Raw genomic sequence first — 27827 nt, 5'->3', positions numbered from 1 at the left:
TCTCGGCACCCCTCCCTCTCTGCCACAGCTGGACACCCACCTCCGATGGACAGAGCCAGCTGGCCCCAGTCCCCTCCCAATGCCAAGGTGGCCCAACACTGTGCCTGAGAATGACTGGTTTTAAATACCTACTTTAAGCAGTGCCCTTTTCGTAGGAGGTAGGATATTTCATATTCTGCCACAGGAGAGAACCCATGCGAGGAATTTTCTTCTTTAAAGCAAGAGGCACCAGACAGTAACTTCCATGATGATACTGAACCCTATGCCTGGGCCCTCTAGGGTACCTGGAAGGAAGGCAGGCCTACAGGAAGAAGGGGGTTTAAACAGGCATCTGTGCATCAGCGGAGATAGCACTCTGGGACCGCATATGGACTCTGCTCCAGAGAGCGGAGTCCTAAGCCCGGGAACACCGGACAGGAACGGGACAAAGCTTAAACAGCAGCATCTCTCAGTCTAAGGAGAGGGCCAAACCTGGGGACCGGGGACTCTCCTACTTTCTCCTCTTAAAGGACAGCACGGCTGGACCCTGACATTGTCCTGGATAATTCCCTGGAGGCCCCTGCCACCTACCTTGATGGCTGAGAACCAGTGCTCTGGTGTCTGAGGCCGGGAGCCTGAGCCCCTGCAGCTCTGGGGGGCAACGCTCCCGACTGCTGGGTGGGAGCTAAGAGGGGTTGAGAAGCTGAGACTCCTGGTGGAAAGGGGCACCAGACTTGACCCGAGGCACAGTCACAATCAAGGTGACGTTGCCCTCTTAGCCAATACTGCCAACCCAACCCTGTCACCCCAGAGCGACAGAAGCCACTACAGGTGGCTGGGTGACTAAAGGGCTTGTCTTGGGCAGGTCCCCCACCGCACCAAGCCCCAGCCTGCACGGTCCCTTGCGGGTTTGAGTAGGAGGCAGGAGTGCCTCCACCGTCCTCCTCCAGCAGAATGCAGCTGTAATTCTGTGTGTCTGGAGTCAGGAGTCTTCTGAGAAGGGCAAAGGATAAATGCGGCCCTACCTGCTCGCAGGAACGCCCTGGGCCACATGGAGACCCGTCCCGCAGGCTGCCTCGGATGCTCTTTTGCATTCCCCCAGAAGATGAAGGGGTAAATAAATGGGACATCTTAGCTTGCGCTCTGGGTGTATTACCAGTCACAGCACGTCAGAGCTGGAAGAGGCTTTAGATCTCACTGGGCCCAAGCCACCACTCTACAGATGAGGTAACAGAGTTGGAAGGGGCAGGGCCTTCCTCAGGTCACACAGCCTGTCAATGATGGGGCTGGGATAGCACTCTTCTCCAACCTTCCTGTCCCAGGCTCTTTGTCTACCCAGAGGAAGGGGGCAGTGCTGAATGGCTATGACCTGGTTAAGAAGGTGGTTAAGAAGGGCACTGGGCTATGAAAATTCTGCTTCAAGAGGTGCAGGTGGGTGACGGTGGGGTGCTCGGCATGGCTGGGTCCCAACCCAAGGCGCATGCAGACCACAGGAGACCCCAGTCTTTCTTTGCCTTCTGAGCCTAGCTTCTGCTGGGACCTCAATATGCAGTGCTGGCTTGAAGCCCCCTGCTCCCCTTGCCCTTGCTCCAAGAAAAGAGGCCAAAGCAAGGGCAGGGATTCCCCAAATCCAGGCAGCAGTGGCAGCACAACCAGGAAACTCCAAAGCCTGTGTTGCGACAGGTGGCCCTTCACATATAGGAGCAGCGGGACATCTTGTAGGGCACAGGCCCCCTGAGCCTGGTTTCTGTAGTTTACAGTTAGAGCTCTATTTTGTTATGGTTTTTAAAATTTTCAAGTCCTGCTCTATTTTCCTGGGCAGGTTTATGTTGGTGTTTACCCACTACAATTTTTTTAAAATGTAAGCTCACATGCCTTCTCCCTGCCACCACTGAACCTACCAGCCTGCCCCTGGCCCAGGACTGCCTCCTTGGAGCCCTCCATTCGAAACCTCCTCACCTGCTCCCATCCTTCACCCCCATGCGAAGTGCTGGGGGCTCAGCTGAGTGACCATTCTTCCACTGCAGGGACCCAAACTTGGCCTAGCATCCATCCTGGTCCCCCATGGCTGTGATTTAGCCTGTACCCAGCTCTATCAGAAAGGGGATGCTGAAAGTAGAAAACCTTCTTCCAGGGTTCAGCCGATTCTTTCCTCACTGCCTCGGCTGTGGCAGGAGCAGCAAAGGGACAGGTGTCTAGATGCTGGGCCGAGAGGGCTGACCTGGACTGGCACAGGGACTCACCTATGCAGCTGGCGGTGCAGCCCCTAAGCTTGCTTGAGGCAAGAGAGAACGACAAAGAGTCTTAGTTCTGTGGAGGCAGACAGACCCTCTGGGAAACCCAGGAAGGGTTTTTCTAACTAGGAGAACTCAGCCTCAGGAAAACGTAAGCCCCGTGCAGGAAGAACTCGTCTGGAGGACACAGAGCTGGACTAAAATGGATGTTCCTGCAGGCCAAGACTCAGGCAGAGCGCTGATTAAGACTGAATAAGACAGCAGGTGGCTTGAGGACACGCAGGCACGTGAAGGGGAACAGCCTGTTGGTGACGTGGCTGCCCAGGAGCTGGTGTGGAGGCAGAAGAAGAGATCAGACAGCTTCTCGGAGTCCCTTCCTGCCCAAGAGGACTGACTGTCGCCTTCACTGCCCGCATGCGCTGAGGCTCGCTCCTGCTGTGGTAACGACTCGATCCTGGATCTCTCCCCTCTGACACGCCAAGCCCCAGACAGGCAACCAAGGGGAAACAGCCACAAACCAGTACTTCACCCTACAGCTCAGTGGCCAGCAAGTGCCTGAGGACTAGGGACAGGCAGCGCTTCAGGGCTCGGGAGAGTCTCCGTTCTGCGTATGTTGGGGCTCAGCCTATAGCGCCCTTTGCCCCAGCCCTGGCTGCTCAGCCCTGGTTGCTCCAACAGCCCAGATGTATACCTCACCCTTGGGGGGAGGGCAGCTCTCTTCAGGTGGAGTCTCAGGGCCCAGCACGATTGGGTTACCTACTTTCATCCAGGGAATCAAATGATACAGGTGGTCCCAGGGAACAGGAGGGCCATGGGGTGGGGGGGCTCTTTTTGATAAAATGACAGGAGAGCCGTCAGAAAAAACATCTGCAAGGAGACCCTGGACTAATTGAGGGGCTTCTTCCTTTTGTAGGGACCTCTGAGAAATTCTGACAGCTGTTTGTCTGGGGGTCTAGGGTAGGTGAAGACTGGAGGGGACGCTGCAAGTGTCCGTCAGGGCTGGGATTCTTGGAATCAAAAGGTGCTCAGCACAGGAAGAGTCTTGGAGCTCCTGCCCGCTGGGGGCCCTGCAGCATGCAGGGGGGAGTGACTGCAGTCACAGTCATTTACGGGGCAAGGCTCACCCCAGGCATTCTTTTCCCAGCATACACTGCTGCCTCTTGGCAGTCGCAGGAGCCAGGCTAGTCTACTCTGGGCAAGAGCCCGAGCTGGCTCTAGAATGTTTCACTCCCTTCATCTCTTCTCCAGCTAGAGGTCTGTGTGCTTCCTGATCTCAGAATACAACAGCCTACTGGGCTCCTCTGTATCGGAGGGATAAGCAGTATCCTCAAACCTGGGTTTGAGGCATAGGTGTAGCTATTTCCCTGGCTCAGACCTAACCTGGGCTTCATCCTGGAGATGAGCAAGGTTGCCAGAGAGGCTCCTGGAGTGGCATGAGGGATTAGATGGGCACTTTTAAGGAACTTCAAAGAGCTCCATGGAAAGAGGTGCTTGGTAGCTGTATATATGGTCATAGGCTTTGGGAAGGCAGGACAACAAAGGGAAACTGGAGAGGAAAAAAAAGTGGGTCTGATAGCTTTCCCCAGAGCCCTAGGAAGCCTCATGCCCTCAGATGGGGTGCACCCTGCTTTGGCCCCCAGACTCCAACTGACCCACCCCCTCCAGGGCCTGCATAGCTTAGAAAAGCTCACAGGTGGGCAAGGGTTGGGGCTCCACTGGACCACTGACTTAACTCAGTTTTTGTTAAAATGGACCCGCTCCCACTGACCTATTGTCTGTCTCTCTTACACTTCTTATAATGGTAGTTATTTATTGACTCTGGTAGCAGGCAGTTCTTAAATAAAGACGGTTTCTCAACCTGCTGAGGCAGCTGGCACCAGCTGTGGGTGTTCTTATCCTCAGACTAAAGAGTATCTCCTTGTCCTGTTCTCTAACCCTAGGCTTTTACCCAACACCTTCAGCCTTCACACAGTCACCTCTAAGGAAGTCACAACACACGGTCCATATTGCTTCATTCAGTCCTGGGAGGGGAAAAAAATTAGGCCAAGCAAATTTAAGGCAGGCCTCAGCAGAGCAGGCATTCTCCTAGGCTGGCTGGCTTTACCTAACAGGATGGGCAGTAAACAGTGCTCATCTGATGGTACTGCTCCAAGCTTCCCTGATTTTTAAGACATCTGAGGTACAGGTTTCTCCTGCTCCTCAAAAGTAGAGTGTTCCTATGAAATCTTTCTTAAGCTGAAATGGTGTAAAGCAAAGAAGCAGTTACCTTTTTTTTTGAAACAGTGAAAACCCTTCAGATTTCTTTTCAGTTAGTGAAAACAGGTACTAACGTAGGTTTCTCGTAAAACCAAAGTGGTGGAAAGTGAACTTTCAAAAAGCGGGGGATACCTGTATTGACTCAACAGTACCAAAGGGAAGTCTTCTCCCCGCGGAGACACAGTGACCCCCACCTGGTGAGAAGGTGCCTCTAGCCTCTGTTCACAACAACCAAAAGAATTTGAATTTCTAGTCACATTTCCCAGCTGCAACACTACCATGCACTCAACATTTATCACACCTTCTATTACACCTGAGATGCGTGATACACTTACGCAGCTGTGTAAGTGTTCAATTCTTTTGGTGCAAAGCAGGTAGGGCTCCGTGCTGACTGAGCCCGACAGCTTTCTTCAGGGAAGAGGGAAAGCAAGGCGAGCAGAGGCCCCACTACTCGGTGCTGAGCTGTGTGCCCAGGGCCTGTTCAAGAAGCCCAGGCTGACAACAAGCCCCTGACGGGGCCACATAGACAGTGCTAGTTACCACACAGCCTCATCGGGAGCACTGGCCACTCTGGAGCCCAAATCTTAGTCCAGGCAGCATCTCCTTGATCCTCCAGAGGCAGACCACATGCACAGAATTCAAAGAACTAAATTGGGTTTTGGTCTGCACGAACACATCTGAGGGGGTTTTGTTCTCTTCCCTGTTCAATCCCCTCACATCCTCAGAGTCAAAATTCAAGAGCCCAATGCACAGAGGGCTGTAAACCTCGAGCTGTACAGTATTCCATCCCCTGTTCGACTACCGTCTTACAACAGTATGCTGGAGAAGTTATTTAGCTCTTCTTGGGTCTCAGTCTTTCCATTTGTAAAACGGGAAACACTGTACCCCCTCAACCCTCCTCCCTCCTCGGCAATGTAATATTAATGGTTTACAGTCCTCTCAAAGCAGAGTAGGCTCTCTCCTGACTGCTTCAGCAAAGTGTCCAAGTCTGAAGTAATGAGCTTCATTAGTGACATTTCCCAACTCATGCATGTCTGGTCCTTCACAGTTTACAGAGACGTTTTACTCACAGGATCTCACTTGATCCTCACAATCGTGTTTCAAAGACAAGGCTCAGTTAGCTTTTGCTCCATTACACAGTCAATAGCAGGAACACGACAGGTCTTCTGAGTAACATCCTATCTGAGGTAGAGAGAATGGGTGAAAGGGTGTGTGGAAATTTTAAGATCTTTTCAAAATAAGAGCAATAGTTAAAGACTCCCTATGCATGAGTCTAAGCCAGTGGTTCTCAACCTTCGCTCTATATGAGAATTACCTACAAAACTTCCGAAAAACAAAGATGCTTCTGAACTCATGATTTACATATACCTAGGACACTCAAACAGCCTAGAAGCAGGGACTCCCCAGTGGCAATGAGCACACCTAGCACCCAGACCATGGTTTCTAAATACTACTCCCCCCACTAAAAGGAACAAGAGCCCCTTGGAGAAACACAGTCCCTCGGAGAATCTCCCTTGGAGATTCAGGTTTGGAGAAAGGAAAAGTCCAAATGTGCGTCTGAGGCATCTTGCTGTAGCAAGGACATGCTCAAAGTCAAGTGGGGCCACACCAAAAGGACGAAGGAGTTGGCTTGAAGGGACTTCTGGCCAAAACTGGGAACAATCTGAACAGCAAAAATATGACAACAGTGATGGATTATATATAATTCACTGAATAAAAAAGAGAATTCATTGAAACGTCAGAAGAATAAAAAGAATAGCATTTCTGTACAGAAAAACGCAGGGTAATAAATACAAAAATGAATTTAAAGAATCCATCATTTTGCAATCCCCAGCACGTAATAATAAGGCAAAGACCATGGATGGATTCTAAAACGCTTGTGAACGTTTTTTAGAAACCAGATAATCACAAAGCATCACCCCACAGATTACAAAAGGAAAACATATACAGGTACACCACTGGAGGGATCTGGCAGTCACCACCTTAACCAAACGATCAAGCTTATCATCAACCATGGGTCACCCTGACATTGTGCCTCCCGAGGTCATGCAATAAGTACATATTATTTTCGTTGGGCTCTTGTCAAAAATGTTTAAGATTCATTCCTCAGGAATCTAATCATGAGGAAATAATTGTGGGACACTATGCGGGACAAATGGCCTCTTCAATATGAATGTCATGAAAAAAAAGAAAAGTGGGGGATCTGTTGTAAAATAAGACTTAAGAGAAATAATAATCAAATGTAATACGTGAACCTTCATTTGATCCTAGATCAAACATTAAGTTAAAAGTTCTAAGATTTTAGAAATTGGGAGAAACAAAGTATCAACTATTTGTAAGATTAGGAAACTGTTAGTGTGATGAAGTCACTGTAGTTATACAGGTGAACGTCCTTATTAGGAGATGCATACATGATTTAGGGGTAAAAGGTCACAATGTCTGTGACTAGCTTTCAAGTGCTTCACAAAAAATCAATATGTATTTAGAGAGGAAGAGAACTGGAGCAAAACGTTTGCAATCAGTGAATCCAGTTAAAGGGTCTGTGGATGTCATCAAACCTTTCTTTCAACTTTTCTATAGGTTGGACTTTTTTTTTAAATATAAAATAGAAGAAATAACAGAGATCCACTGGTCATAATTTAAATTGAATTAGCGTCCTCAGGTTAGGGCTCAGGAATCTTTTCAAAAGCTCATTCGGGTGATTCAGACACACGGCCAGAGAAGATAACCACTGGTCCAAGTCTTGTTTCTGCTACTTCCTCTGTGCTGAGAAAAAAGTGAGGGGAAGAAATGCTAATTCTCTCATATAGAATTAGCTCAGCTGGCGGCCCAAGAGCAATTTCCCTGATAGTTCCACAAGCCAAGCCAATTACCTCAGACACAGTCTGAATGGCCTCTGAAGGTCTTAAGATTGGATTTCCTGTTGAGGAAGGAAGGTACTCGTCCTCCGTTATGGGGCCTTGGCTGCTGTAAGAAACCTCCAGCAGCACAAGCTTCAGGGCACTGAAAGAGCTAGAAGGACAGGAACAGGAAGCAAGCCTAGGAACTGTTCAGGGGCAATCTACCAGCTGAAGAATCCAGTGTTTCACCGGGAATTCAACTTAGCACTGAGCACAAAGGTTTCACCTGGGAGTGTATAAGGGGTGCAAATAATTTATTAACATTTAGTGACTGTCTCTTACACACCTGAGTCAGAAGTCATTACTAACACCCTTGGCTCTGCCACAAATGGGCATATGCCCCCAACAAAGCGATATGTTTGATGTCTATTCTAAAAACGCTGGTGTAAGTTTAACCCCAAACCAGACTGATTGTGGGACAATTTAAACAACTGCAAGAAATTTTAAACTAAAGGGCAGAAAAGGTTAGGTTTCCAAACAGCTACTGGGAATCGTCTTTATTGAAGAGGAAAAAGACACTTTCACTAGAAAAGCTATTATATCCTTCTCCATGATTATACTGCTCAGAAGGGAGATCAAGGTAGGGGGGCATACAAGTTGTAAAGGGTAGAAAATGAATGCAAACTCGGAAGACAGAACTCTTCCCAGGAGCAGGGAGATGCCTGCAGTCAGGTTTCCTGGGTACCTAGTGGGCAGGGAAGATCTGGAAGAGATCCATCTGGGACACAGAATTAGGGAATATTGCCCACAGCTACCATGATGTTGCCCCGCATCACAACCCCCACTCACTCCTTTGGTAGTGGAAGCCCCCCTCTTAGTCAATCCACAATCAGGCAGGCAGAACACTCCCCTGAAAAGCTAGTTTGGCTTCCTGAGCAGCCAGCCCTTCGGCAGCAAGGTTTGTAAGGTCTCAAGGATGGCACTGCTGTGGATCACCCTCAGTCCACCGCACAGGGCGATGCTCACCAACACGCCACCAGTCACACCACTGGCAATTCCTATCCCCACAGCTATGGTCACCTTCTTTTTCCACGGTGGGCGCTGAGGCCTGGAATAGTTGTCCAGATTCACTTCCAGGCCCTCATCTATTAACTTCTGATCCTCAGTAAGGGACTGATGGAAATTCAGGTTCACCAAGTTAGGAGGAAGGACCCTCAGCCCGAAATAGAGCCTCTTGACAAGTCTCAAGTTTTTTAACAGCTGCACATCACACCGGTAGGTCCCAGAGTCATACTCCTGAGCGGACTGAAACTTTATAAAGTGGAAACTGGCTCGGAAGGGTTTGAAGACTTCATCATCAGTTGAGATGATACCCCGAGCAAGTCTCCAGGTGAATCGGAAAGCTTCCTGTCCAACCTCCAGGATGTCTGAACTCAGACAGCTCAGCTTAAATTCCTGCCCTGTGAGAACGGTGAAATGGAGCATTCCACAGATCCAGTTGGTCAGACATTCCAAGCGCTGAGACTTACACTTCCTTCTCACTCCATCAGGGCCCACCTCACAGACGGTCTCCTCCTTATAGCCAAGGCCACAGGTGACAGTACAGGTTGTGGCATTGACAATAACTTTCCCCACAGCTTCTTGCAGTTTCTCAGGAATGGCCAGTGTTTTAGGTAAAGTCATCACCAAAGGTAGATAGAAGGCCAACACCAGGTTCCCAAGGATGAAACTAGTGGCCAAAGTCTTCATGTCTTAGTAGGCATTTCACCATCCTCAGCCAACACCCAACGTGTTCCAGCTAAATCCTCCACAACATAATTTAATTCCTTTGACATGAGAGAGCCTTCGAAGTCGAAAGATATGATGCATGCATTGTCAATAAAACAATACAACTTAATAGAAGTCCAGTCCTTATTAACAGGTGAGGCCACACGGCAGAAAAAATGTCACAAGGTTGTTGCTTTACTATCACTACTTGTTAACAACCACCTTACCAATCTTCATTCTTTTCCCATCCTTTCAATGCATTTAAATCCACCTCTTGGGAAACAAAGATGAAAAGACTTCAGAAGCTGAAGTGAATTTCCAAATTACCTCAATGCATAGTAAAGCTGTACCATTCCTCACCCTGTCCCCTCCCCTCCAAGTTGTAGGCTCTGAATTCAAAGGTTTCAAAATACCAGCTAAATCTGCCCAAATAAGAAATCAAATACCAAGTCTAAAAAAAAAAAGAGAGGATTAACTTGAATTAAGTTATTATTAACTTTAAATGCTCCTAAACCTTCTATAAAAAGGATTAAGAACTCTGGACTGAGAGGCAAGTGATTTACCCTTCCTGAATTTGTTTCCTCCTTTGTAAATTAAGACCTCCTTGCCTATTTCAGGAAGGTCACTTTGAGCATCAAAAGTGATAAACTGTACATGAAAACACTTTGTAAAGTGTGTAAGGAATTTTAAAAAGAAATGAAAATTCATGAAGGCAAGGGCCAAACGGGCTTTTAGAATCAATGCTTAGCAGCAAGACAGGCGATGTTAAATGCAGCTCCTCTCCCACTTCTAGGCACTCTTCCTTCCCAAGGGTACCGAAGATATATTCTGGGGGAGAGGATACATAATTCTTCCTGACTCTCAGTCCAGTCCCCCCAACCCCACAGAACGAGAAAGGAGCTCATCATTCACTTGGGTCAAAGTTGCTATGCAACAGCTATGATGTCAAAAAAGATTCTCAGTCACATAACAGGATTAATAAGTAGACACTCAGATTTGGAGATGATTAAAATCAAAGACTTAAATAGACTTTATGAAACATCTTATTCTTCAGGAGACAATAAGTATTCGATGGATTTCAAGGCTATTTAATCTAGGGAGAAAAAGTGCTAATGAAGAGGAATTTATCTGTACTTACACTTTAAGAAAGGTCCTTGGAAGGCAGGAACTTCCTGGCAAGGGTTTTTGTAAGCTCCACAATGTCTCCTAGCACTGAGGCCTCTACAGAGTAGTTATACACTTACCGAGCTAAGGAATTGGAAGAGAGGGCATTCCTACATGATCCTTTTTTCACTAACTTTTTGCTTGAATTGTTTATTTATATTCTTGTCCAAAGGCAGGTATCTGGACTACCTGGCCACTCCTTAGCCTTTCCAGCTGTTATTTCTACACGGAGAAGATCTAATATCAACAAAGTAAGCTACATTTTCTGTTGTACAGAGTGAAGTGGCCGGTGACTTTCAGAAGTGATCAGTGTCTACAAACACACACCTACACCTGTTCTTTAATAAACATCAGATTTTATTTACAAAGCATTAAAGCTTCAGCAAGAAGTACCCAAGGCTAAGTCTCATCTCGTACAAAACTACAGAACATTAGAAAACAAAACACTGGGGGGTAGGCAGGTGACAAAAGGGAAAAAGAATATGCATATATTGTACAAATCGAGAAAATCAAACTGAAATAGACAGAAGGTTTTAGGAGCTGAAAAAAATTCCAAAAGCATAAATAATTATTAGGAGCTGCTGCCAGAGACACTCTGACGTGGCTGAAGTTGACTTTCTCAGCAGCCGGTTTAGGAGGTGGACAGAGCTGGAACATCCCAATGCTCAGGCAGAGGACACCCAGCTACTCTGCATGTGGAAATAAGGCAGAAACCTCTTGTATCACACAGTTTGCATACTACTGCACTGTACAGTACAAAGAGAAACAAAACGGAAATAATGTCTGCAAAACAAAAACATGTCTCGTGACCCACCTACCAATCTCAACCACTGGTCTAATATGAAACAGGAAATGAAATTCACAAAATGAGCATCTGAGGAAAAAGCAGTGGCATCTAAAAATATAGACATTTTGCCACTGACTCAGGGAGAGCTCTTGCTTCAACTACTGAACGTTTTGGTTCTAAAGGTGGAATGGAAGAGGCTCTTGTTGATGTGTTCTACTTTGATTTCTATGCTAAAATCCAAAAGGCAATCACCTCGTTTGGCTACCTATCGGAGCAACCACCAACTGACAGAGATTTCCCAACAAGCACAGTGTTTAACTCTCCTTTGAAAATACTGTGAAAATGATGATCCAGATTAAGCACTTCCAGTCAGCTCAAAGCTCTGCTCAAGAGAGACTGGAGAGGCCCCTCCACACCTGGTTTCTTCACTCTGGATTTTCAGAGAATTTCAAACACCTAGTGTATACATCCATCCAACCTGCTACTTTTTATACAAAGAACAGCAAAAGCAAAAATTAAAATTTTTTTTAAAAAGCTAAGCAACCTTTCACAGAAAGGAAGTGACTGGAAACATGTAGGAAGGAAAAGGGGTATGGATACAAGGAGGGGAAATGCAATGACTGATGGGAAGGACAGATGTCCACGAGCAATGATAAAAAAAAAAGGTTCTTAGATTTTTTTATTTGAACTGTGTTGTCATTGCTTTGATTTTGGACGGTTTTATTTTAGTCCTTGCATAGATTCCCCCACCCCCAGTAAAAAAGAAGTCTGCTGAGAGACACCTCGGTTTGTTTCTGGCTCTGGAAGCCAGTACAGGTAAAGCAATATAAACTACTGATGATTCTTTGCTGGAGACAAATGAACTAGCTCTCTTCAAAAACCATGATTAATGAGAATGAACCAATACTGGAGGGAAACATGCAATGAAAAGGATACAAAGAGAAACCTGACCCTCTTATAGCTCAACTTCTGGAGCAAAATGTTACAGTATGTGAACAAAGAGGGGGCCTTTCTTATCTTTCTTTGCTTTTGGAAAATTTGAAATCTTTCCAGCACTTTCTTTTCTGCCCATCTTTGTAATACAATATGGAAATATAGGAGGTATCTGGTGAGTGGGTAAGTTTAAAAATGGAAGAAAGAATGTGCAACAGAAGTTTTTCTAGGATACAGGCAGCAAAGTTTCAGATAAGAACAAGTCACTCAAGGACGTGCACTGTGGAGGGAAGGCAAGTAGGAGATAGGAAATGACAGGCCGAAATGGTGCTGGGTACAGTAAAGACAGACAAGCAAAACAGGAATCTCTTCTCCAGCAACATAACAAGCATTGACGTTTAAATGAGTCAAAACTCCTGTTTGATGTCTTCACAAATCCTCATTCCTGAGAGCCTATTTGGACTTATGCTTGAAAGGGAAGGGGACATATATTCTTCTTCCTTAATTCAATTCTTCATTCAAACATAAAATTCACTCCTTCCACCTCCTGGGTGGAAGACAGAGGCCTTTGTTTTAAATTAAAGTCAATCTCAAATGACTGACCACAGTGTCCAGAGGCCACACGATGGCAAAGTAGGGAAGAACAAAGAACTTCAAGGGCCTTCATAACAGTTCTGAGATCGCTCCCCCTGCTAAAGAGATGAGACATAAAAAGATTTCTTTTAGCATCAACTTAGACCAGTTACTTTCAAGAACACAAATACAGATGCTGGATGATGCATTACAAGCACACATGGGCTAAGAACTTCCCCCCTTTAAGTTAAAACCAACCCCAACTCCCAATTACTCTTTACTGAAGCAACAAATAATCCAAACCCCACCCCCGCTCCCTCAGTACTTTTCTCAGCACTGCCCCAAAGGGAGAAAAAAAGGCAAAATGATCAGACTTCTACACATTTTCCAAGCTTCTAACCATTCTCCAGGGCGTTAACATACAATGCTACACATTCCAAAGAGTGCAGTAAGTAGAGGGAAGGAAATTCTAGGGTACTACTGCCTCTTTCAATCTTTCATATACTAAACTAATTCGCCACTAAATGATTAACGGTGAGCAACAAACCCTTTTCCAAACACCCTTGTTCCTTAAATGATACTCTCAGCTCCTCAGAATTCCAAATATGGGGAAATTTTAATGAAAACTACTGTCGGCATTTCTATGCGCCAACAACTGATCAATAAATAAAATCCTAAATAGTAAAATCAAATGAACGCTTCCCTGATTACTCCATAGAAGCTGTTCAATCTCTGAGGGACATCCTTAAATGGGTTGCTGTGAAATATTAACTAGGAAGTGTAAAAAGAGATCAAGGTGAAGAAAGTCCTCCCAGTGTCATCTGGAATGGGGAAGAACATTCCACTTGAAGGTAAAATGGTTAAAAATAATTGCCCAAGTTGTAAAGAAAAAAAAAAGTACCCATTTATAAACCTTGCTTTTAACCTGATTTTAAATAAGTTCAAGCACAGATGAAAACTGGCAATAAAAATAAATTCCAATTTACCTGAGAAGAGACTGAAATTATGAGATACAAACTCTCCTGGATGCTACATGTTAAAAATCAAATTTAAACTTTATATAGTTCAGTAAGATAAAAAGTATATTTAAGCATCTGTTTTTCAGATCTTTCAACATAAAATGTAATAATTAACTTCTTGAATTGATTTTTTTTTAAATCGTGAGATAAAAGAATCTACTCCACAGGACTCAGTAACAGGCCTTTAACACTTTAAGGCTAGTTTCTCTGATTGTTTCTACAGGTACTCTGACCAATCTAGTTTAACAGTTTAAAAAAAGACAACATTGACATTTTAAGCCTAACTCATGAGAGGAAAAAGTGGCTTGCATTAATAATGGGCACTCAAGATGACTAATGAGCTACATTATTATACTGATTATCTGAGGTCAGTTAATGTTTTTTCTTTATCGCTCTCTTTCCTGTGAACAGACCAAAAACAAAGCTTGTTGAGGCATCAGGCAACAAACCAATACCAGAGCAAGCAAGTCTGTGAGCAAGATAAGATACACGGCAACAGCAACAAAGCAGGAGATCTCCAGGCTACTTAAAAATCTGCCCCAAGTATTATTTAACCGCAACATGATAGAAATCTCCAGTAATATAAAACTAAGAAAAATTCAGCTCATGGTAAACAGCTGTTATTGGTACCTCCCCAAAGCAGCCAAGCCAGGGTGGCTTGAGAAAACACTTAATTTTCAAACATTACCTTAGTCAGCTAATAAGACCACACAGAATGAGAATACCCAACTAGCCATCTAAAAATATGATTTCAGCAGGAATTCATAAATTAGTCTTTGAGAGACTGATCAGTTTTCAAAAACGGGGGTGGGGAAGCCCCTACCAATCATTTAAAACAATCAGATTCAGCAAGTGAACAGAACATAGTTCAGAGGCCCAGGGTGGAGGGCCAGCACCAGGAGGGCAGTGGTGCAGCCAAAGGCAGGGAAATCAGCGCAGGGCCTGTCGGCCCCCAGAAGTGGCACCTCTGCTCAGTTTGGCCTCAACAGACCATTCCCTTCATGCCCACCATCCCACAAGGCCTTTAGACCACATATGTGACAGACCACAACTTTGTCACACTTGCTACCGAGGGTGTTTACTGCCAAGGAGCCCTACTTCTAGGGCAATCTTTGAGCGGTCACAGGGCAACCGGGACACTGGTGGCTCTGCTCACATCTCAAGTTTCGATCCTGAGGACTGTCCTCTGCAGAGTATCTAATAAGGTAACCAGGGGGAATCTGATAGATGGTGCTATGTCGATCTGGACTTTCTGAAAAGTCCCCAGCTCAGGGTTACCCTTAAGCTTCACTGATGGGTCCTCCCTCATCACAGAAAGTGTGTCTTCGTGGATATGAGTAAACTGGTACTGTTCAATACTGATGAGCTGTTTCATAGGGAAGAATTTTCGACAGCCTCAGATTCCAGATGGCTAGATTACTCCTATTGGCGGTCTATGTGTCTTCCAACTGTCGCCTGAAATGCATGATCTCCTGTTGCAACATGCAACAGACTACAGCAGCTTTGTCAGGCCTATCAGGGCTTACTGAACAGTTTCTTCAGTAACTGATGAATTGCAGATATTAACAAACAGTTGGCATTTATCTAAATTGAGCAGTAGCCTACACCTACAATCTGCCTTCAAATGATTGGGCTCTAATGCAAAAGCAGGGCATTTGCGGGGAGGTCCGCAAAGCACTGAATCTATAAATACACCCATCAGACTGAACTAATCTTTGAAGATGGTTCAGCCTCAGCCACTGAGGATCAGGATTCATTTCTTAATATCTGGTGGAAAATCCACAGTGACAGCATGCTGCTTTTTATTGAAACTCTCCAAGGTGTGGAAGAACATGAGACATAAAGGGTTTTGATTACCTCAGAGGCCTGGGGGAGCTATGTGAAAATGAACAGCATGTGTCAGCCAGCCTCTGCCTGCTCTGGGCCCTCCAAGCTGAAAATCGTACTGGATGAAGCGCCACCCTCGCCCAAAGAAACCCACACAAAAGGTATGACAGGTTGTCCTGAAACTGAGACTTCTAATGGCGCGCTATATGATACTCAGTTTCGGCACTCTCCCCCAGACTCACAGCCTTCATAAAGACCCAAACCACACTGCAGCTAGTGGCTAAAAGCCCTTCTGAGGAAGGGTCAGGACTAAACCACAATGCCTTTTTTGAGGTTTTTTAATGATCCTGCTCCTCAGCACACTCGGGAGTTTGATCCGGCCATTTCCATTTTGGAGACTTCCATTCAGGAAAAGGCCAAGGAACCAAGGCAAGAGAAGAAGAAAATGGGAAGAAGGAAGTAGAGGTTACACGGGGAAGTATGCAATGCAGATAATCATGAGAAGTTGGTAAAATGCTTGCAGTAATCTAGACAGTTGTTTTGTCTGTTATCAGAAAGCGTATCATCACCCTGGCCTTGTTATGTAAAAGTCTCCTCTAGTCCTTTCAAAGGGTGAAGCCGTTAAAATAGCTGCCTCCATTTAAGGCTGACCAACTCAAGTCCCTGATAACAATAATGAAGAAAATAAAAATCCAGTCTGAAGCACCCTGCTGTTTCAAGACACAAGTTCTAGCCTGTCAGCTGAGTGAGTGGGAATAAACTTCTAATAGGCCATTGATAATGATATCCAGTCTTGCTAGAAGGAGTTTTGAAATGCTGACATGTACAAACACTATGTATTTCACACATAGATCAAAATTTCAATGCAGTATTTTGAAAACTTCAGGGAATAAAAAGGCCCATTCCTTTACGGCTAAGTAAACTTTCTAAGTAAACTTTCTAACATCTCATTTAGATGTTTTTGAAGCATAGCTAAAAAATACCACTGCTGTTATACTCTAAGCTGTAAAATGTAACAGTACTTCATGGTACCTTTGACAAAAACCCAATTTGAGAAATGTCAAAAATATTTACTGTTAGTGACCATATCAGCTATAATTAAAAGTGGAAATCACTGTATTATAGAGAGAAAATTTTAGTTTTTAAAAACTTCAAATGGTTTATTTGCCGTACACTTAGTATTAAAAAGCAAATGATTAATTACAGATAGATTCTGAAGATGCTGGGAAAGTATGTCTTAGAGTATTTCAATTAATTCAATATGTTTGCCTACATTTGAAATCACCCTGAAGCATTTCAGCTCTTGGGGCCAGGGAAATCTATTTGAACTTCAAATTGTTTCTTCTATAGTGGCATCCGCTTATGCAAGAAGTGGGTTATGAAAGGATGGTTTTTACTTACATTAGTCAATTACTGACATGCAATCTTTGCTGGCAATGCCCATATAACTCTTCCAGGCTATTTTTTAAAATATACAGACATGGCCCTAAGTGGACTGAATGTGGAGGTGGTAACTGATTATCAGTGGAGTACCATAAATATTGTTGCTGGGAAGAAAAATGCTAGTGCTCCAATGGTATGGTGTTGGACTTATGAAAGTCTAAATCTAGTGAACTTGAGGGGGAATACTCAAAATGATGACTAATTGAGTCTGTTTCAGCTTCTCTGCAGGAGAGAATTCACGTTCACAATGATTAACTGGCTTAAGGAACTCTGTTTTGCATATCATCACATTTGGATTAACACAATTAAAATTTTAAAGTGGGGAAAAAAAACCCCTAAACACAAACACTGATATTTTGTTAGTCCTGCCTCTGAATCTACTGACCTAGCCACAGAAAACTGAGAGTAATGTATTAACTAAAGCAGTGCCTAAATATAAAACAAAACAAAAAGTTTCCAAAACCCAACAATATCTGAGCAGAAATGAACTTGAGTTTGCTTACTATTTTCCAAACAAAAGATCATTTAGCCTAGATTCACAAGTATTTGACTGGAAATTGAAACTGTTCTCCATCCTCCAATAAAAATCCCTCAGTTACATAGAAGTGAGAAAACAGTAAGTTTCAAGAGGCTTAGGTGTTAAGAAGCTACAAAGTTTGTCTTTTTGGTAACCTCCTGTTTGAAAGAACAAAACACCTCATCTTCTTCCTTAACATGATGGTACTACGAACAACTCCATCACTGCTTCCAGACTACTGAAAGAGAGAAAAACACCACCTCTGGGATTTGAACAATTTGAAGAGAGAGAAAAAAGATGCTACAGTTAAATAGTCAAGGGCTGTATAAAGAAGCTCATTATTTCTGGTTATCTGTTTGGATCTTTCATTTGAGACGAAACAAAAAACCTAGGAGCAAACACAGATTTAAAAAATGAATTAAACCAGGGGTTCTTACCCTTTTTCAGGTCAGATTCCTACAGGAATCCAGTGAAATGTACAGGCATCTTCCCCTCCAAAATATTCATAAAATATTTTGCATAAGACCAAGGGAATGGAGATCCCCCTGAAACCTGGTTAAAGACCCAAGGTTAAGAGCCACTGAATTAAGCCAAATCCGGTTTAGCCTGCCCTCGGCAGTAGTTTAAAACTCAGAGAATATCTGCCACTGGGGAAAAGGAGGGAAGGAAGGAAAAAATGCTGCCGTTAAACGGAGTCAGGGGCTGTACAAAGCAAGGCCACGAAGCAAGCCAGACAGTGCTCCCAATGTGTCCTTACCTGTCAAGGGCTGGCTGAGCTCCGCCTGCACTTTACCCTTCGCTGATCCTTCCAGAGGTAAACCTCTGTCCCCTTTGTAGAGTTTCGGTTTAAATGGAGAATCTTTCTCTTTACCTTTTGATCCTTTAGGCCGGCCTGCTTGCTTCTTCTTGGATTTGCCATCCCCCTTCACACCCAGTAGTGGATGGACTTCTGTAAAAGGACAGGTAGGCAAAGAAAGAAATCCACACATCACCCCAACTGAGCATGTGCCGTGCCACCTATCCATGAGCAAAGAATTCTGCTCTTGCATCTCAGGTCCACTAATACAAGAAGAAAAGTTTGTTTTGTTTATTAATTATAAACTATAGAAGAGTGGCTATTAAATGAGAAGTAGTTCCTTGGCCACATGGCCTATGTGATTCATACGAAGCCACAGCAGCTCTAAATGGAAAAGGCAGCTCAAAGACACACTGATACTCTATCACACAAGCCACAACAGGAATGCACATGTGCACACTGGCACGTGAGAGCAGAAAGGGAATGGGCTTTGGTACGTGACAGACCAGGGTAAGAATCCAGACTCAACCATGTAATTAAAAAGGCTTCTAGAGTCAGACTGTAAAAGTAGGTAGGAAGAATTAAGGTTGTCCAAGTCTGACTGGTACTTTACTACCTAATGAGAACCTTGCAGGAGAGGCAGGGTATTTAAAACAAACTGAGCCAGATGTCAGAAGACTTAAAGTATGCCATCTTAGGCAAAGTACTGAGGGCAGAATCTCCCCATTTTAAAAGAGAAGTGAAGCAGATGAAATTATTACAAAGTTGTAAAGCACTATAAAAAAGACTCATGGGAAAATTCCTTTAAGGGAAAATCACCCAAACAGGAAATTACCAGATTGTGCTGGAGAGTGGCATCTGTCAGGCAAGGGAGAGAAAATGTGGCTCTTACCATCATTTGGTACTCCTTGCAGTTCAATATTGGTTGTTTTGGGTTTCTTCTTAGGTGGCTGGGACCCATCTGTTGAAGACTGCCTCTTCTTCTCTGAACTAGCCCCTTCGTCCATCAAGGAGGTTTGGACTGCATCCGGTGGGGGGCCATAAGGATTTTCTTCTGGGTCTTCTACCTCAGGGGCAATGGGTAAATATAATAGAGCCTTTGAATCTTCCAGCTCTTCATCACTATTTGGAACAGGATCAGAAAAGGGATAGGAAAAAAGAGGAGAAAGTTGCTTAAACCATGAACCCTTCCTCTAGGGCAGAATCATCTAACCATAAGCAACAGGTATGGATCTAAAATTTCAAGAAAGCCAAGACAAATAAAAAGAAATCAGACAGGGGCTTCCCTGGTGGCACAGTGGTTAAGAATCCGCCTACCAATGCAGGGGACACAGGTTCGAGCACTGGTCCGGGAAGATCCCACATGCCGCAGAGCAACTAAGCCCGTGCGCCACAACTACTGAGCCTGTGCTCTAAAGCCCGCGAGCCACAACTACTGAAGCCCACGTGCCACAACTACTGAAGCCCACGCACCTAGAGCCCATGTTCCGCAACAAGAGAAGCCACCGCAGTGAGAAGCCCGCGCACCACAACAAAGAGTAGCCCCCGCTCGCCGCCACTAGAGAAAGCCCGTGCGCAGCAATGAAGACCCAACGCAGCCAAAAATAAAGAAAGAAATAAACTTTTTAAAAAGGAAATCAGACAACACGATTAATAAAATCAGTAGTAAAAATAAACGGCATAAACAAATTATTTCACTTTCTTAAGATTTTTCTATCAAGGGAGAAGGGAAGGGATTTCTTGCACACCAAAGGAGTTATCTCTTTGAGGTCAAAGGCAGATGGGCCTGAAGGAAGAGCCGGGGAACTGAGCAGCACAACCAGAGACTGAGGAGGAGGAGCACCCCAGGCCCAGCCTTCAGCGGCAGCTCACCTGCTACAGAAGGCGGCAATAGGGTCCACACTGGTGACATCCACTTCCTCATCCTCTGCAGCATCAGCCCCTGCAGGACAAAAACACAGCAGAGGTGTGAGAAGAAGTAGAAGACTGCTCTTTACATATAGCTTATGGTTTTCATAAACTGAAATCCGGGAGAAACAAAGGAGGAAAACCAAACAGTTTGTTTTACTTAGTCGTTCTGCAAATATTTATTGAATTTCCACCACACGCTAGGCACTGGGAATAGAGCGATGCCCCAGAAAGTTGGGAACGGTTCTTCAGTAAAAATTTTAGAAGTCTAACTGGGGAGACACATACACACAGATAATTTCAGTTCCATACAGTAAGTGCTACAGTAAAGGTATGTACAATGTGCCAAGGAGATGGGAAGGAGAAAGAACTTCTGCAGAAGTTTGGGAAGGCTTCGTACAACACAGTCCAATAACACTAATACAATCCAGAATACACTGCAGCCCTGACGGTCTTTCTAAGGCACAGGAGGCATGTAAGTTATCTAATATCACAAAAGTGAGGACCAGCACTTTCAAGCTGGAGAGAACTAATTTCAATCCCAATTCCCCGATTCCTGACACCATCAAGTGGCCCAGCAGTCAACGTGGCATTAATTACTCAAGCTGACAGTGCCAACTGGGCACATTAAGCATTCATACACACAAACCCCTGCCAGACGCAAAGCCCTGTGTTTAGACAACGATGGGGCTATAAAGTGACATCTTTATTCTCAAGTAACTTCCTATCTAGAAGCTCAGAAGCCAAGAGATAAAAATAACAATGATCACGATCATAATCATAGTAGAAGAGAACATCTGAATGCTCATTATGGCCTAGACACTATAGTGAGCCCTTTACATGAATTATCTCATTTATTCCCCACAACCCTAAAAGGCAGGTACTATTGTTATCCTTGTTTTACAGAAAAGGAAGTTCAGGTTTAAAGAATAAGTATTCTGCCCAAGGCGGTCTGACTCCAGAGCCTATGCTCTTTACCTTCATCTTACTGACAAAGGAGTGACAATACCCAAACAGCAGCTGAGCACCCAGCGTGTGTGGGTGGCTTTGTTAGGTGCCCCATGCAAATCCTCATTTAATCATCTGCAATTAGTCAGGAAATACAAAGTGAAACGTTAAGAGAGCTGCTCGTGCCCTAGTAACACCCATGTAAGCCTTGAGTCAATGCCTTACAAATATATATTCTAAAAACACTGTCAAAACTGTGTAAGCTTAGGAAAAAAAATTAGACTAAGTGCTGAAATGAACTTTCAACACAAATTAAGAATGAGTACTGAGTAAAACAATCATTTTTCCTTTGGGAAATACTACCTGCAACTGAGAAATATTACCTGTCTGTTCAGGCTCACTCTTATCTTCATCTTCAATATCAAACTCTGATTCCCTTTCTTCATATTCTACATTTTCATCCAATTCTTTGAAGTCTGGCGCAAATGCACTCCAATTTTCCTGTGCCACAAACAAAACATACTACTTAACTGTATGAGAAAGCAGCGGTCTGTAACCTAGACATTAATGATATAAATAAAAGGACTGACCATGAACAAGACTCAAAATTCTGAGATCAAATTTGGCAGATAATAAAAATTAGGTGTCTACAGTTTTATTACCTTAAGGCATTTCCTATCTTAAACATTCCATGGTATTAACTGTAGTTCTTTCATAAATAACTGCCTTCTTTAATCTTTATAAGATGTAATTCTGAGGTAAAATGTTAAGTTTTCTTCTGAGTACACTGATTACAAATTTAATTAAAGGTGTTCAAAATAAAATCAAGATGTAAAACAGGCGCTAACTGAGCTGAAAATAAGAAAAGCGCAAGAAAACTCTATCTCGGATGAGCAACAGAAAAACGTACCAGGAAGTACACTAGATTTTCTCCCTGAAAACAGAGCTGGTAAATTGACTTTGGACCAAGACCTTACCATTAAAATAAAGCAAAACTAGATGCACTGAACTATTTAATTAGAAGAATCATATGGAAAAGAAAGTATATAAGGTAATTTTGGGCTTACTATTTGTAAAGTTCTTTGATAAAAGGAAAGGGTATCTAGCTTCAAAGCAGTTAAACCAGAAAAATACTTACTACTTGATTTTGTGCCCAGATAGATACCACTCCACTAGAAATGGATGCTATGATGGGTCGAACAGGATGCCACTAAATTTTAATGAAGCAAAGAAAAATCAATTCTAAGGATGAATCCAAGATTTTCTGTATTACATAAGTAACAACAGCAACCTCTCATCCTACTCACAGCTACATCCAAGAGGAGTTCTCCTCTTGTCCCATGGAGAATCTTCACCAGGTTACCAATACTCTTCTCCCAGATGTACAGGGCATGCTGCCGGGCTGACCCTGCGACTATGTATTCCCCATCCCCAGAGAAACAACATTTCTTCCATGGGGTCCTAAAGGACAAAGAAAATACCCAAATAGAACTGGAACCTGACCGCAGGCCATGAATTAGCACATATTCTTCTAGGTTGTGATACATACCTATTCACCAAGTCCTGCAATTTCTGCATGGGTTCAGGCTCTCCATCTCTTCCACAGGTTAAGATTTCTCTACCATCATAAACTCTGATTATTCGATCTGCTGTGTTAATTAAAAAGCAACTACAGAAAGGATAAAAAAATATCAACACCAGAGGTCAGAATCTGTTCCTGTTAACATTTTCCATGGCTACCAGTTACTCAGAACAGTACCATAAGACAACTAACAAATCAGGGAGAGACTGAGTGAAAATCTAAGTAATAGACTAGACTACTGATATATCTACTTGTCACCTTCCAAGCCAAAATATAGCGTGAAATGAGAAAACGCTTTACCTCCCTTCCTGTGTAATCCCTGAACCCTAGATGCACAAACTAATCAGCAGTATTTGACTAAAATCCAAAACCTCTAAATTGAAACCAGTTTCCCGAATTCACAAGCTTACAGTTAAATATATATAAATACTTCATTCCTCTGGCCTGCTTTATATACAGTATATTCTTAATGAGTTAATAAACTAAATATATCATTCTGGATTGCCCAATTTTTTTACTGTGATAACACTGAGTGTTGGAAACCTGTCTAAAATACAAGTTATTTTACCACCTTCTTACAGACTTCACTGTCTCTTGCTTCAAGAGAATTTGAACGTGAATGTCCTCTAAGTATGTATGGTGGTTCCCATACAAAATAGGATGACTGCTACTTCTCTTACTGACAACCTATTTTCTTCTTGTTTCTGTTGATACATAAATCTACTTCTAGCTGGGTAATCAAACTTATCAGAAAAACATCTGAAATTAAAAGGGTAAATAAATAGGTTTTATGTAAGTAAAGTGCATATTCAGTTACTATGTGAATTTGTGATATCAATTCTGATTATAATATAACAGCTCACCTTTACCCAGTGCTTGCCATATGCCAGACATTTTGGTTCTATGCACAGACCACTCACACATCTTTTCTGTAAAGGAACTGCCTGTTAACCTCCCGATAAGATGTGACTGCTGGCTCAAAGCGGTAAATCTTATAAACTTAAGAACCAGGTAGTGACAGTTTCTATAACTATTTTCTAAGTAAACTTAAAAAAAAATTAAGTATAATATACACAAAAACTGTGAATCTCAATGTATTTTTGCATTCTACTCACTTTTAAAACTGTCTCTAAAAAGACAGGTCTCACTTACCTGCCCTTCCGAGCAAACTCTATCGACTTAATGGCTGTGGTATTGCTTGTTCCAGTTGTTACTCTGAAGGAAGCAACAAGATCCTGAGAATCTGTTTTTAGGACCAAGATCTAAAGTTTAAAAGAGAAAAATAATAAGTATTCTGATAACTTACAGTAATTAGATTTGACTTCTGTTTCTGAAACTGGGCAAAGACTGGGTGAAAATATTAATATAAATTATCTCTATTCCCATGTATCTAACTTGATCAACTGCTATTGCCTTTTACCTCTTCAATTAAAGGACACTGTCTTAACCTATTGTTAAAAGATAATGTTTAACATTATCCAGAGTCAAAAAGTAGAAGCAACCCGAGTATCCATCAACAGATAAACAAAATGTGACACATACATACAATGGAATATTATTCAGACTTGAAAAGAAAGGAAATTCTGACACATGCTACAACATGAATGAATCTTAAGGACATTATGCTAAGTGAAGTAAGCCCATCACAAAAAAACCAAATACTGGATGAGTCCACTTATACGGGTACTAGAATAGCCAAATTCATAAAGATAGAAAGTAGAATGACAGTTTCCAAGGGGTGAAAGGGAGTAGGAAATAGCAAGTTATTATTTACTAAGTACAAGGTGAGTACAAGATGAAAAGAGCTCTGGAGATAAACGATGGTGATGACTGCACGACAATGTGAATGCACTTTACACCACTGAACTGTACACTTAAGAATGGTTAAGACGGTAAATTTCGTTAAGTGCATTTTACCACAATAAAAAAAAAAACCTGCCACGCTCTAAAGCAGCCATGAAACTGTACTAGCCCACACGTCCCAGTCAAAAAAAAAAAAAAAAAAAAATCAAAGTGCACTGGAACTCAAACTCTAATAAGCTTGAAAAGGACCCTAAAGCTCACCTAATCCAACTTCTTAGTACACAAAACTATAGATTAAGCTAGCCTAAATTATACAATATTTGCAGACCAAGATATCAGACATTTTATCAGCAGTACTCCATTGATGATATGATTTTTAAATTTTATAATTTAGTAATGGCCTTTCATTACTAGCATCCAGTAAAGGCCCCCCATCCTTCTCTAGGTCAAATAACCTCTGACTGCTCTAAATCCAAAGAACAGAAATTATTAAGGCATGAGAGAAAAATAGGCTATATTTACCACAGGCAGGAGGCATGTGTAGTCAAGGGACAAAAGAAATTTCAAAGAAAGAACAAGCAAACATGAAATGAGCCAATGCACAGGATGACTGATGCGTATTTCACCAGCTTCTAAGCTTCTACGCTTACCTTGCCTTTTGCATTTCCTGTATAGATATATTCTCCTCGCCTATCAAAAGATGCAACCACGTTCAAATCGGAGTCATCGTCTACGGGCAGAACAACATGTTTGGAATCTGAAAGGGTCAACATGACAGGAGCAGATTTCATGGGACACACGAGAACCTTGTTCCTGTTTAAAAATATGAATAGTACATTGGCTGTTGCTATGATATCAGAAGGCTGACTCTCTGCTCTTTTCTGTAATTCCTATCTACTACCTCATCAACTCTCCCAGCCCAAGCATATTTAAAATAGTGAAAAAGCCTAAACTCTAAATTCCTAATAATAGGGAAATGACTGAGTAAAGTTATGAGATCTTACCTTGACAAGATAAAATGTAATTATTAAAAATAAATATGCAGATGTAGCAAACTGGTAAAATATGTATGAAATAAAGTGAAAGGCAAAATACCAATTAAAACTATGTAAAAATACATATTTGTGTGCATCTAACAGACAAATGCTTTGTGAGCTATGAAGCACTATGAAGCACTATACAATAAGCTTTATACTTAAAGAGAACTTGACTAAAAGAAAACCTAGAGAAATGAAAATAGTTATATCTCAGTAACAGAATGATGGGTAACTCTTTTTCTTAAATATAGTTTTCATAATGAACCGTTTCCCCTACTAAAGAAATTCAAATTGGAGGAAAACCCCAGGTAAAGAACAGTTATTATACTTATTTCTACCTTTGCCCATTTCTGAAGCCTTAATTAATATAGGCCAGTTTTTAACTATATACTACAACAGTCTCTTTAAAATCTATTCACTAGATCCAGATAATCTGGAAAGATTATTTTATATAGAAGAGGTTGAAGAGATGTGGGCTTTTGCATCCTAAAACCTTAAACTGAAATTGTCATGAGCCTGGAGATAGAATTAGACCCACCCCAGGAGAGAATAGCACAGATTAAACATACTGATCTCGCGGATGATACTGGACTTTTAAGATGGGTGAAGGGAATCGAAACCTCTGGTCGCAGTCGCCTGAAAGGACATCCCACTGTGACACTATGTTATCAGTGGAAGCACTCACGAGCTTATGACCATCTCGACTCCAGCTGAGAAGGAAAAAGGGTAACTTAGCACACATTCTAAGTTAAAGTATATCATATCACCCTTATAGATAAAAAAGCATGAGTCACACTTATTGCCCTAACTGCATGGGTCACCAACGTTTCTTCTTCTTTATTTTTTAAACATTTACTCAAATCCACAAGTTTTCCTAACTAAGCAATAAAAAAGAATGTTTTCATGACATCTTCATATCTAGTAATAGAAGCTCTTGACAGTTCAAGATAATAGTACAAGTGGCTCAGTGAAAAAAGGGAGACTCAAACATTTTAGAAAAGTATAAAATCAGCTGGCCCTTAAGTGTTGATTTAACAAAAAGCAGGTTTTCTTCCCCTTGTGGGGAGGGGGAGGAGTAGTTGAGCTTTCTGAAGTTGTCCCAGAAGTAGCACTATCATAGTATAAGTGAACCAGTACAGATAGGTATCTGTTATTTAAAATAATTAAGAAAAGAATTAAGGAAGGAATTAATTCCTCCTGCTAAGTACAGTTAAACATCCTAACATTATATAGAAAACAAACATACAACGGTAAAGAGAAGACAGACTGTCTAGGGACTACAGGATATGAGGAATGACACAGCAGTGAGGTCCTTAGATTTTCTTTTTGCCTCATATATCCTGGACTGGGTGACGGAGATGCCAACAACCCATTAGCGTCAATAGGCACACACAAAAAAAGTCTCCAGAAGAGCCAAAGGACTAGGAAAGGACAACCAACAGATGCTAACACACAGATGACACAGGTGTTAGTATTACCCGACAAGGATTGCAATGCAGCCATCATTAAAATGCTTCAACAAGCAATTACAAACATGCTTGAAACAAATGGAAAAAAAAAAGTCTCAGGAAAGAAATAGAAATATAGAGAAAAGAACCAAATGGGAATTTTAGAACTGAAAAATATAAAAACTGAAATAAAAAACTCGAAATATGGGTTCAGCAGCCAATGGAAAAGAGGAAGACAGAATAAAAAATTCCCAATCTGAATAGGAGAAAAAATGGAATGAAAAAAATTAACAGAGCCTCAGGGACCTATGGGACTATAACAAAATATCTAATATCTAATATCCATGGCATCAGAGTCCTGGAAGGAGAGAAGAAAGAGAGTAAGGCTTAGAAGAGGGCTTCCCTGGTGGCGCAGTGGTTGACAGTCCACCTGTCAATGCAGGGGCACGGCTTCGTGCCCCAGTCCGGGAAGATCCCACATGCCGCGGAGCAGCTGGGCCCGTGAGCCATGGCCACTGAGCCTGCGCGTCTGGAGCCTGTGCTCCGCAACGGGAGAGGCCACAACAGTGAGAGGCCCGCATACCGAAAAAAAAAAAAAAAAATGTATTTGAAGAAATAATGGTTGAGAGAGGATATGGGAATATATGTATACATATAGCTGATTCACTTCGTTGTACAGCAGGAACCAACACAACATTGTAAAGCAATTATACTCCAATAAACATGAAAAAAAATAATGGTTGAAAATTTCCCAAATTTGGCAAAAGATATAAAACACACATCCTCAAGAAGCTAAGCAAACTTCAAACAGGATGAGCTCAAAGAAATCCACTCTAAGACACAACCTTCTGAAAACTAAAGACAAAGAAAAAAATCTTGAAAGCAGAAAGAGGAATGACACGTTACCTACGGGAACAATAATTCACGTGACAGTAGATTTCACACCAGAAACCATGAAGGTCCAAA

The 27827-nt window shown here is 42.6% G+C and overlaps 2 protein-coding genes across 5 annotated transcripts in view; both read right to left on the bottom strand.

Annotated features, from left to right (window-relative positions):
- Positions 1–7749: 7749 nt before the first annotated feature.
- Positions 7750–9062, bottom strand: TMEM81 (transmembrane protein 81). The gene has a single exon (XM_032652527.1). The coding sequence runs from the start codon at positions 9056–9058 to the stop codon at positions 8228–8230; it is 831 nt and encodes a 276-aa protein (XP_032508418.1). The 5' UTR covers positions 9059–9062; the 3' UTR covers positions 7750–8227.
- A 1514-nt stretch (positions 9063–10576) lies between these two features.
- The window catches only part of RBBP5 (RB binding protein 5, histone lysine methyltransferase complex subunit), a 35951-nt gene continuing 18700 nt past the window's right edge, over positions 10577–27827 (bottom strand). For 2 of the 4 annotated variants that reach the window (XM_032649144.1, XM_032649126.1), the window contains exons 4-14: positions 25983–26123; positions 25027–25189; positions 23726–23835; positions 22541–22660; positions 22299–22452; positions 22130–22201; positions 21375–21492; positions 20008–20077; positions 19028–19257; positions 18097–18288; positions 10577–12652 (exon numbers count right to left, since the gene is read on the bottom strand). In XM_032649144.1, coding sequence (XP_032505035.1) covers positions 12624–12652; positions 18097–18288; positions 19028–19257; positions 20008–20077; positions 21375–21492; positions 22130–22201; positions 22299–22452; positions 22541–22660; positions 23726–23835; positions 25027–25189; positions 25983–26123 — 1399 coding nt within the window. In that variant the 3' untranslated portion in view covers positions 10577–12623. The remainder of the gene's footprint in view (positions 12653–18096; positions 18289–19027; positions 19258–20007; positions 20078–21374; positions 21493–22129; positions 22202–22298; positions 22453–22540; positions 22661–23725; positions 23836–25026; positions 25190–25982; positions 26124–27827) is intronic. The other 2 variants (XM_032649135.1, XM_032649151.1) reach the window with 2 other exon arrangements.

This window comes from Phocoena sinus, chromosome 1 (genome assembly GCF_008692025.1).
Source record: "Phocoena sinus isolate mPhoSin1 chromosome 1, mPhoSin1.pri, whole genome shotgun sequence".
Taxonomy (NCBI): domain Eukaryota; kingdom Metazoa; phylum Chordata; class Mammalia; order Artiodactyla; family Phocoenidae; genus Phocoena; species Phocoena sinus.
The sequence above is the reverse complement of the archived record's forward strand: the minus strand, read 5'-3'. Positions and strand labels throughout refer to the sequence as shown.

Excerpts from the sequence above, each read along its gene's own strand:
- TMEM81 (XM_032652527.1), bottom strand. The coding sequence starts at position 9,058 with ATGAAGACTTTGGCCACTAGTTTCATCCTTGGGAACCTGGTGTTGGCC.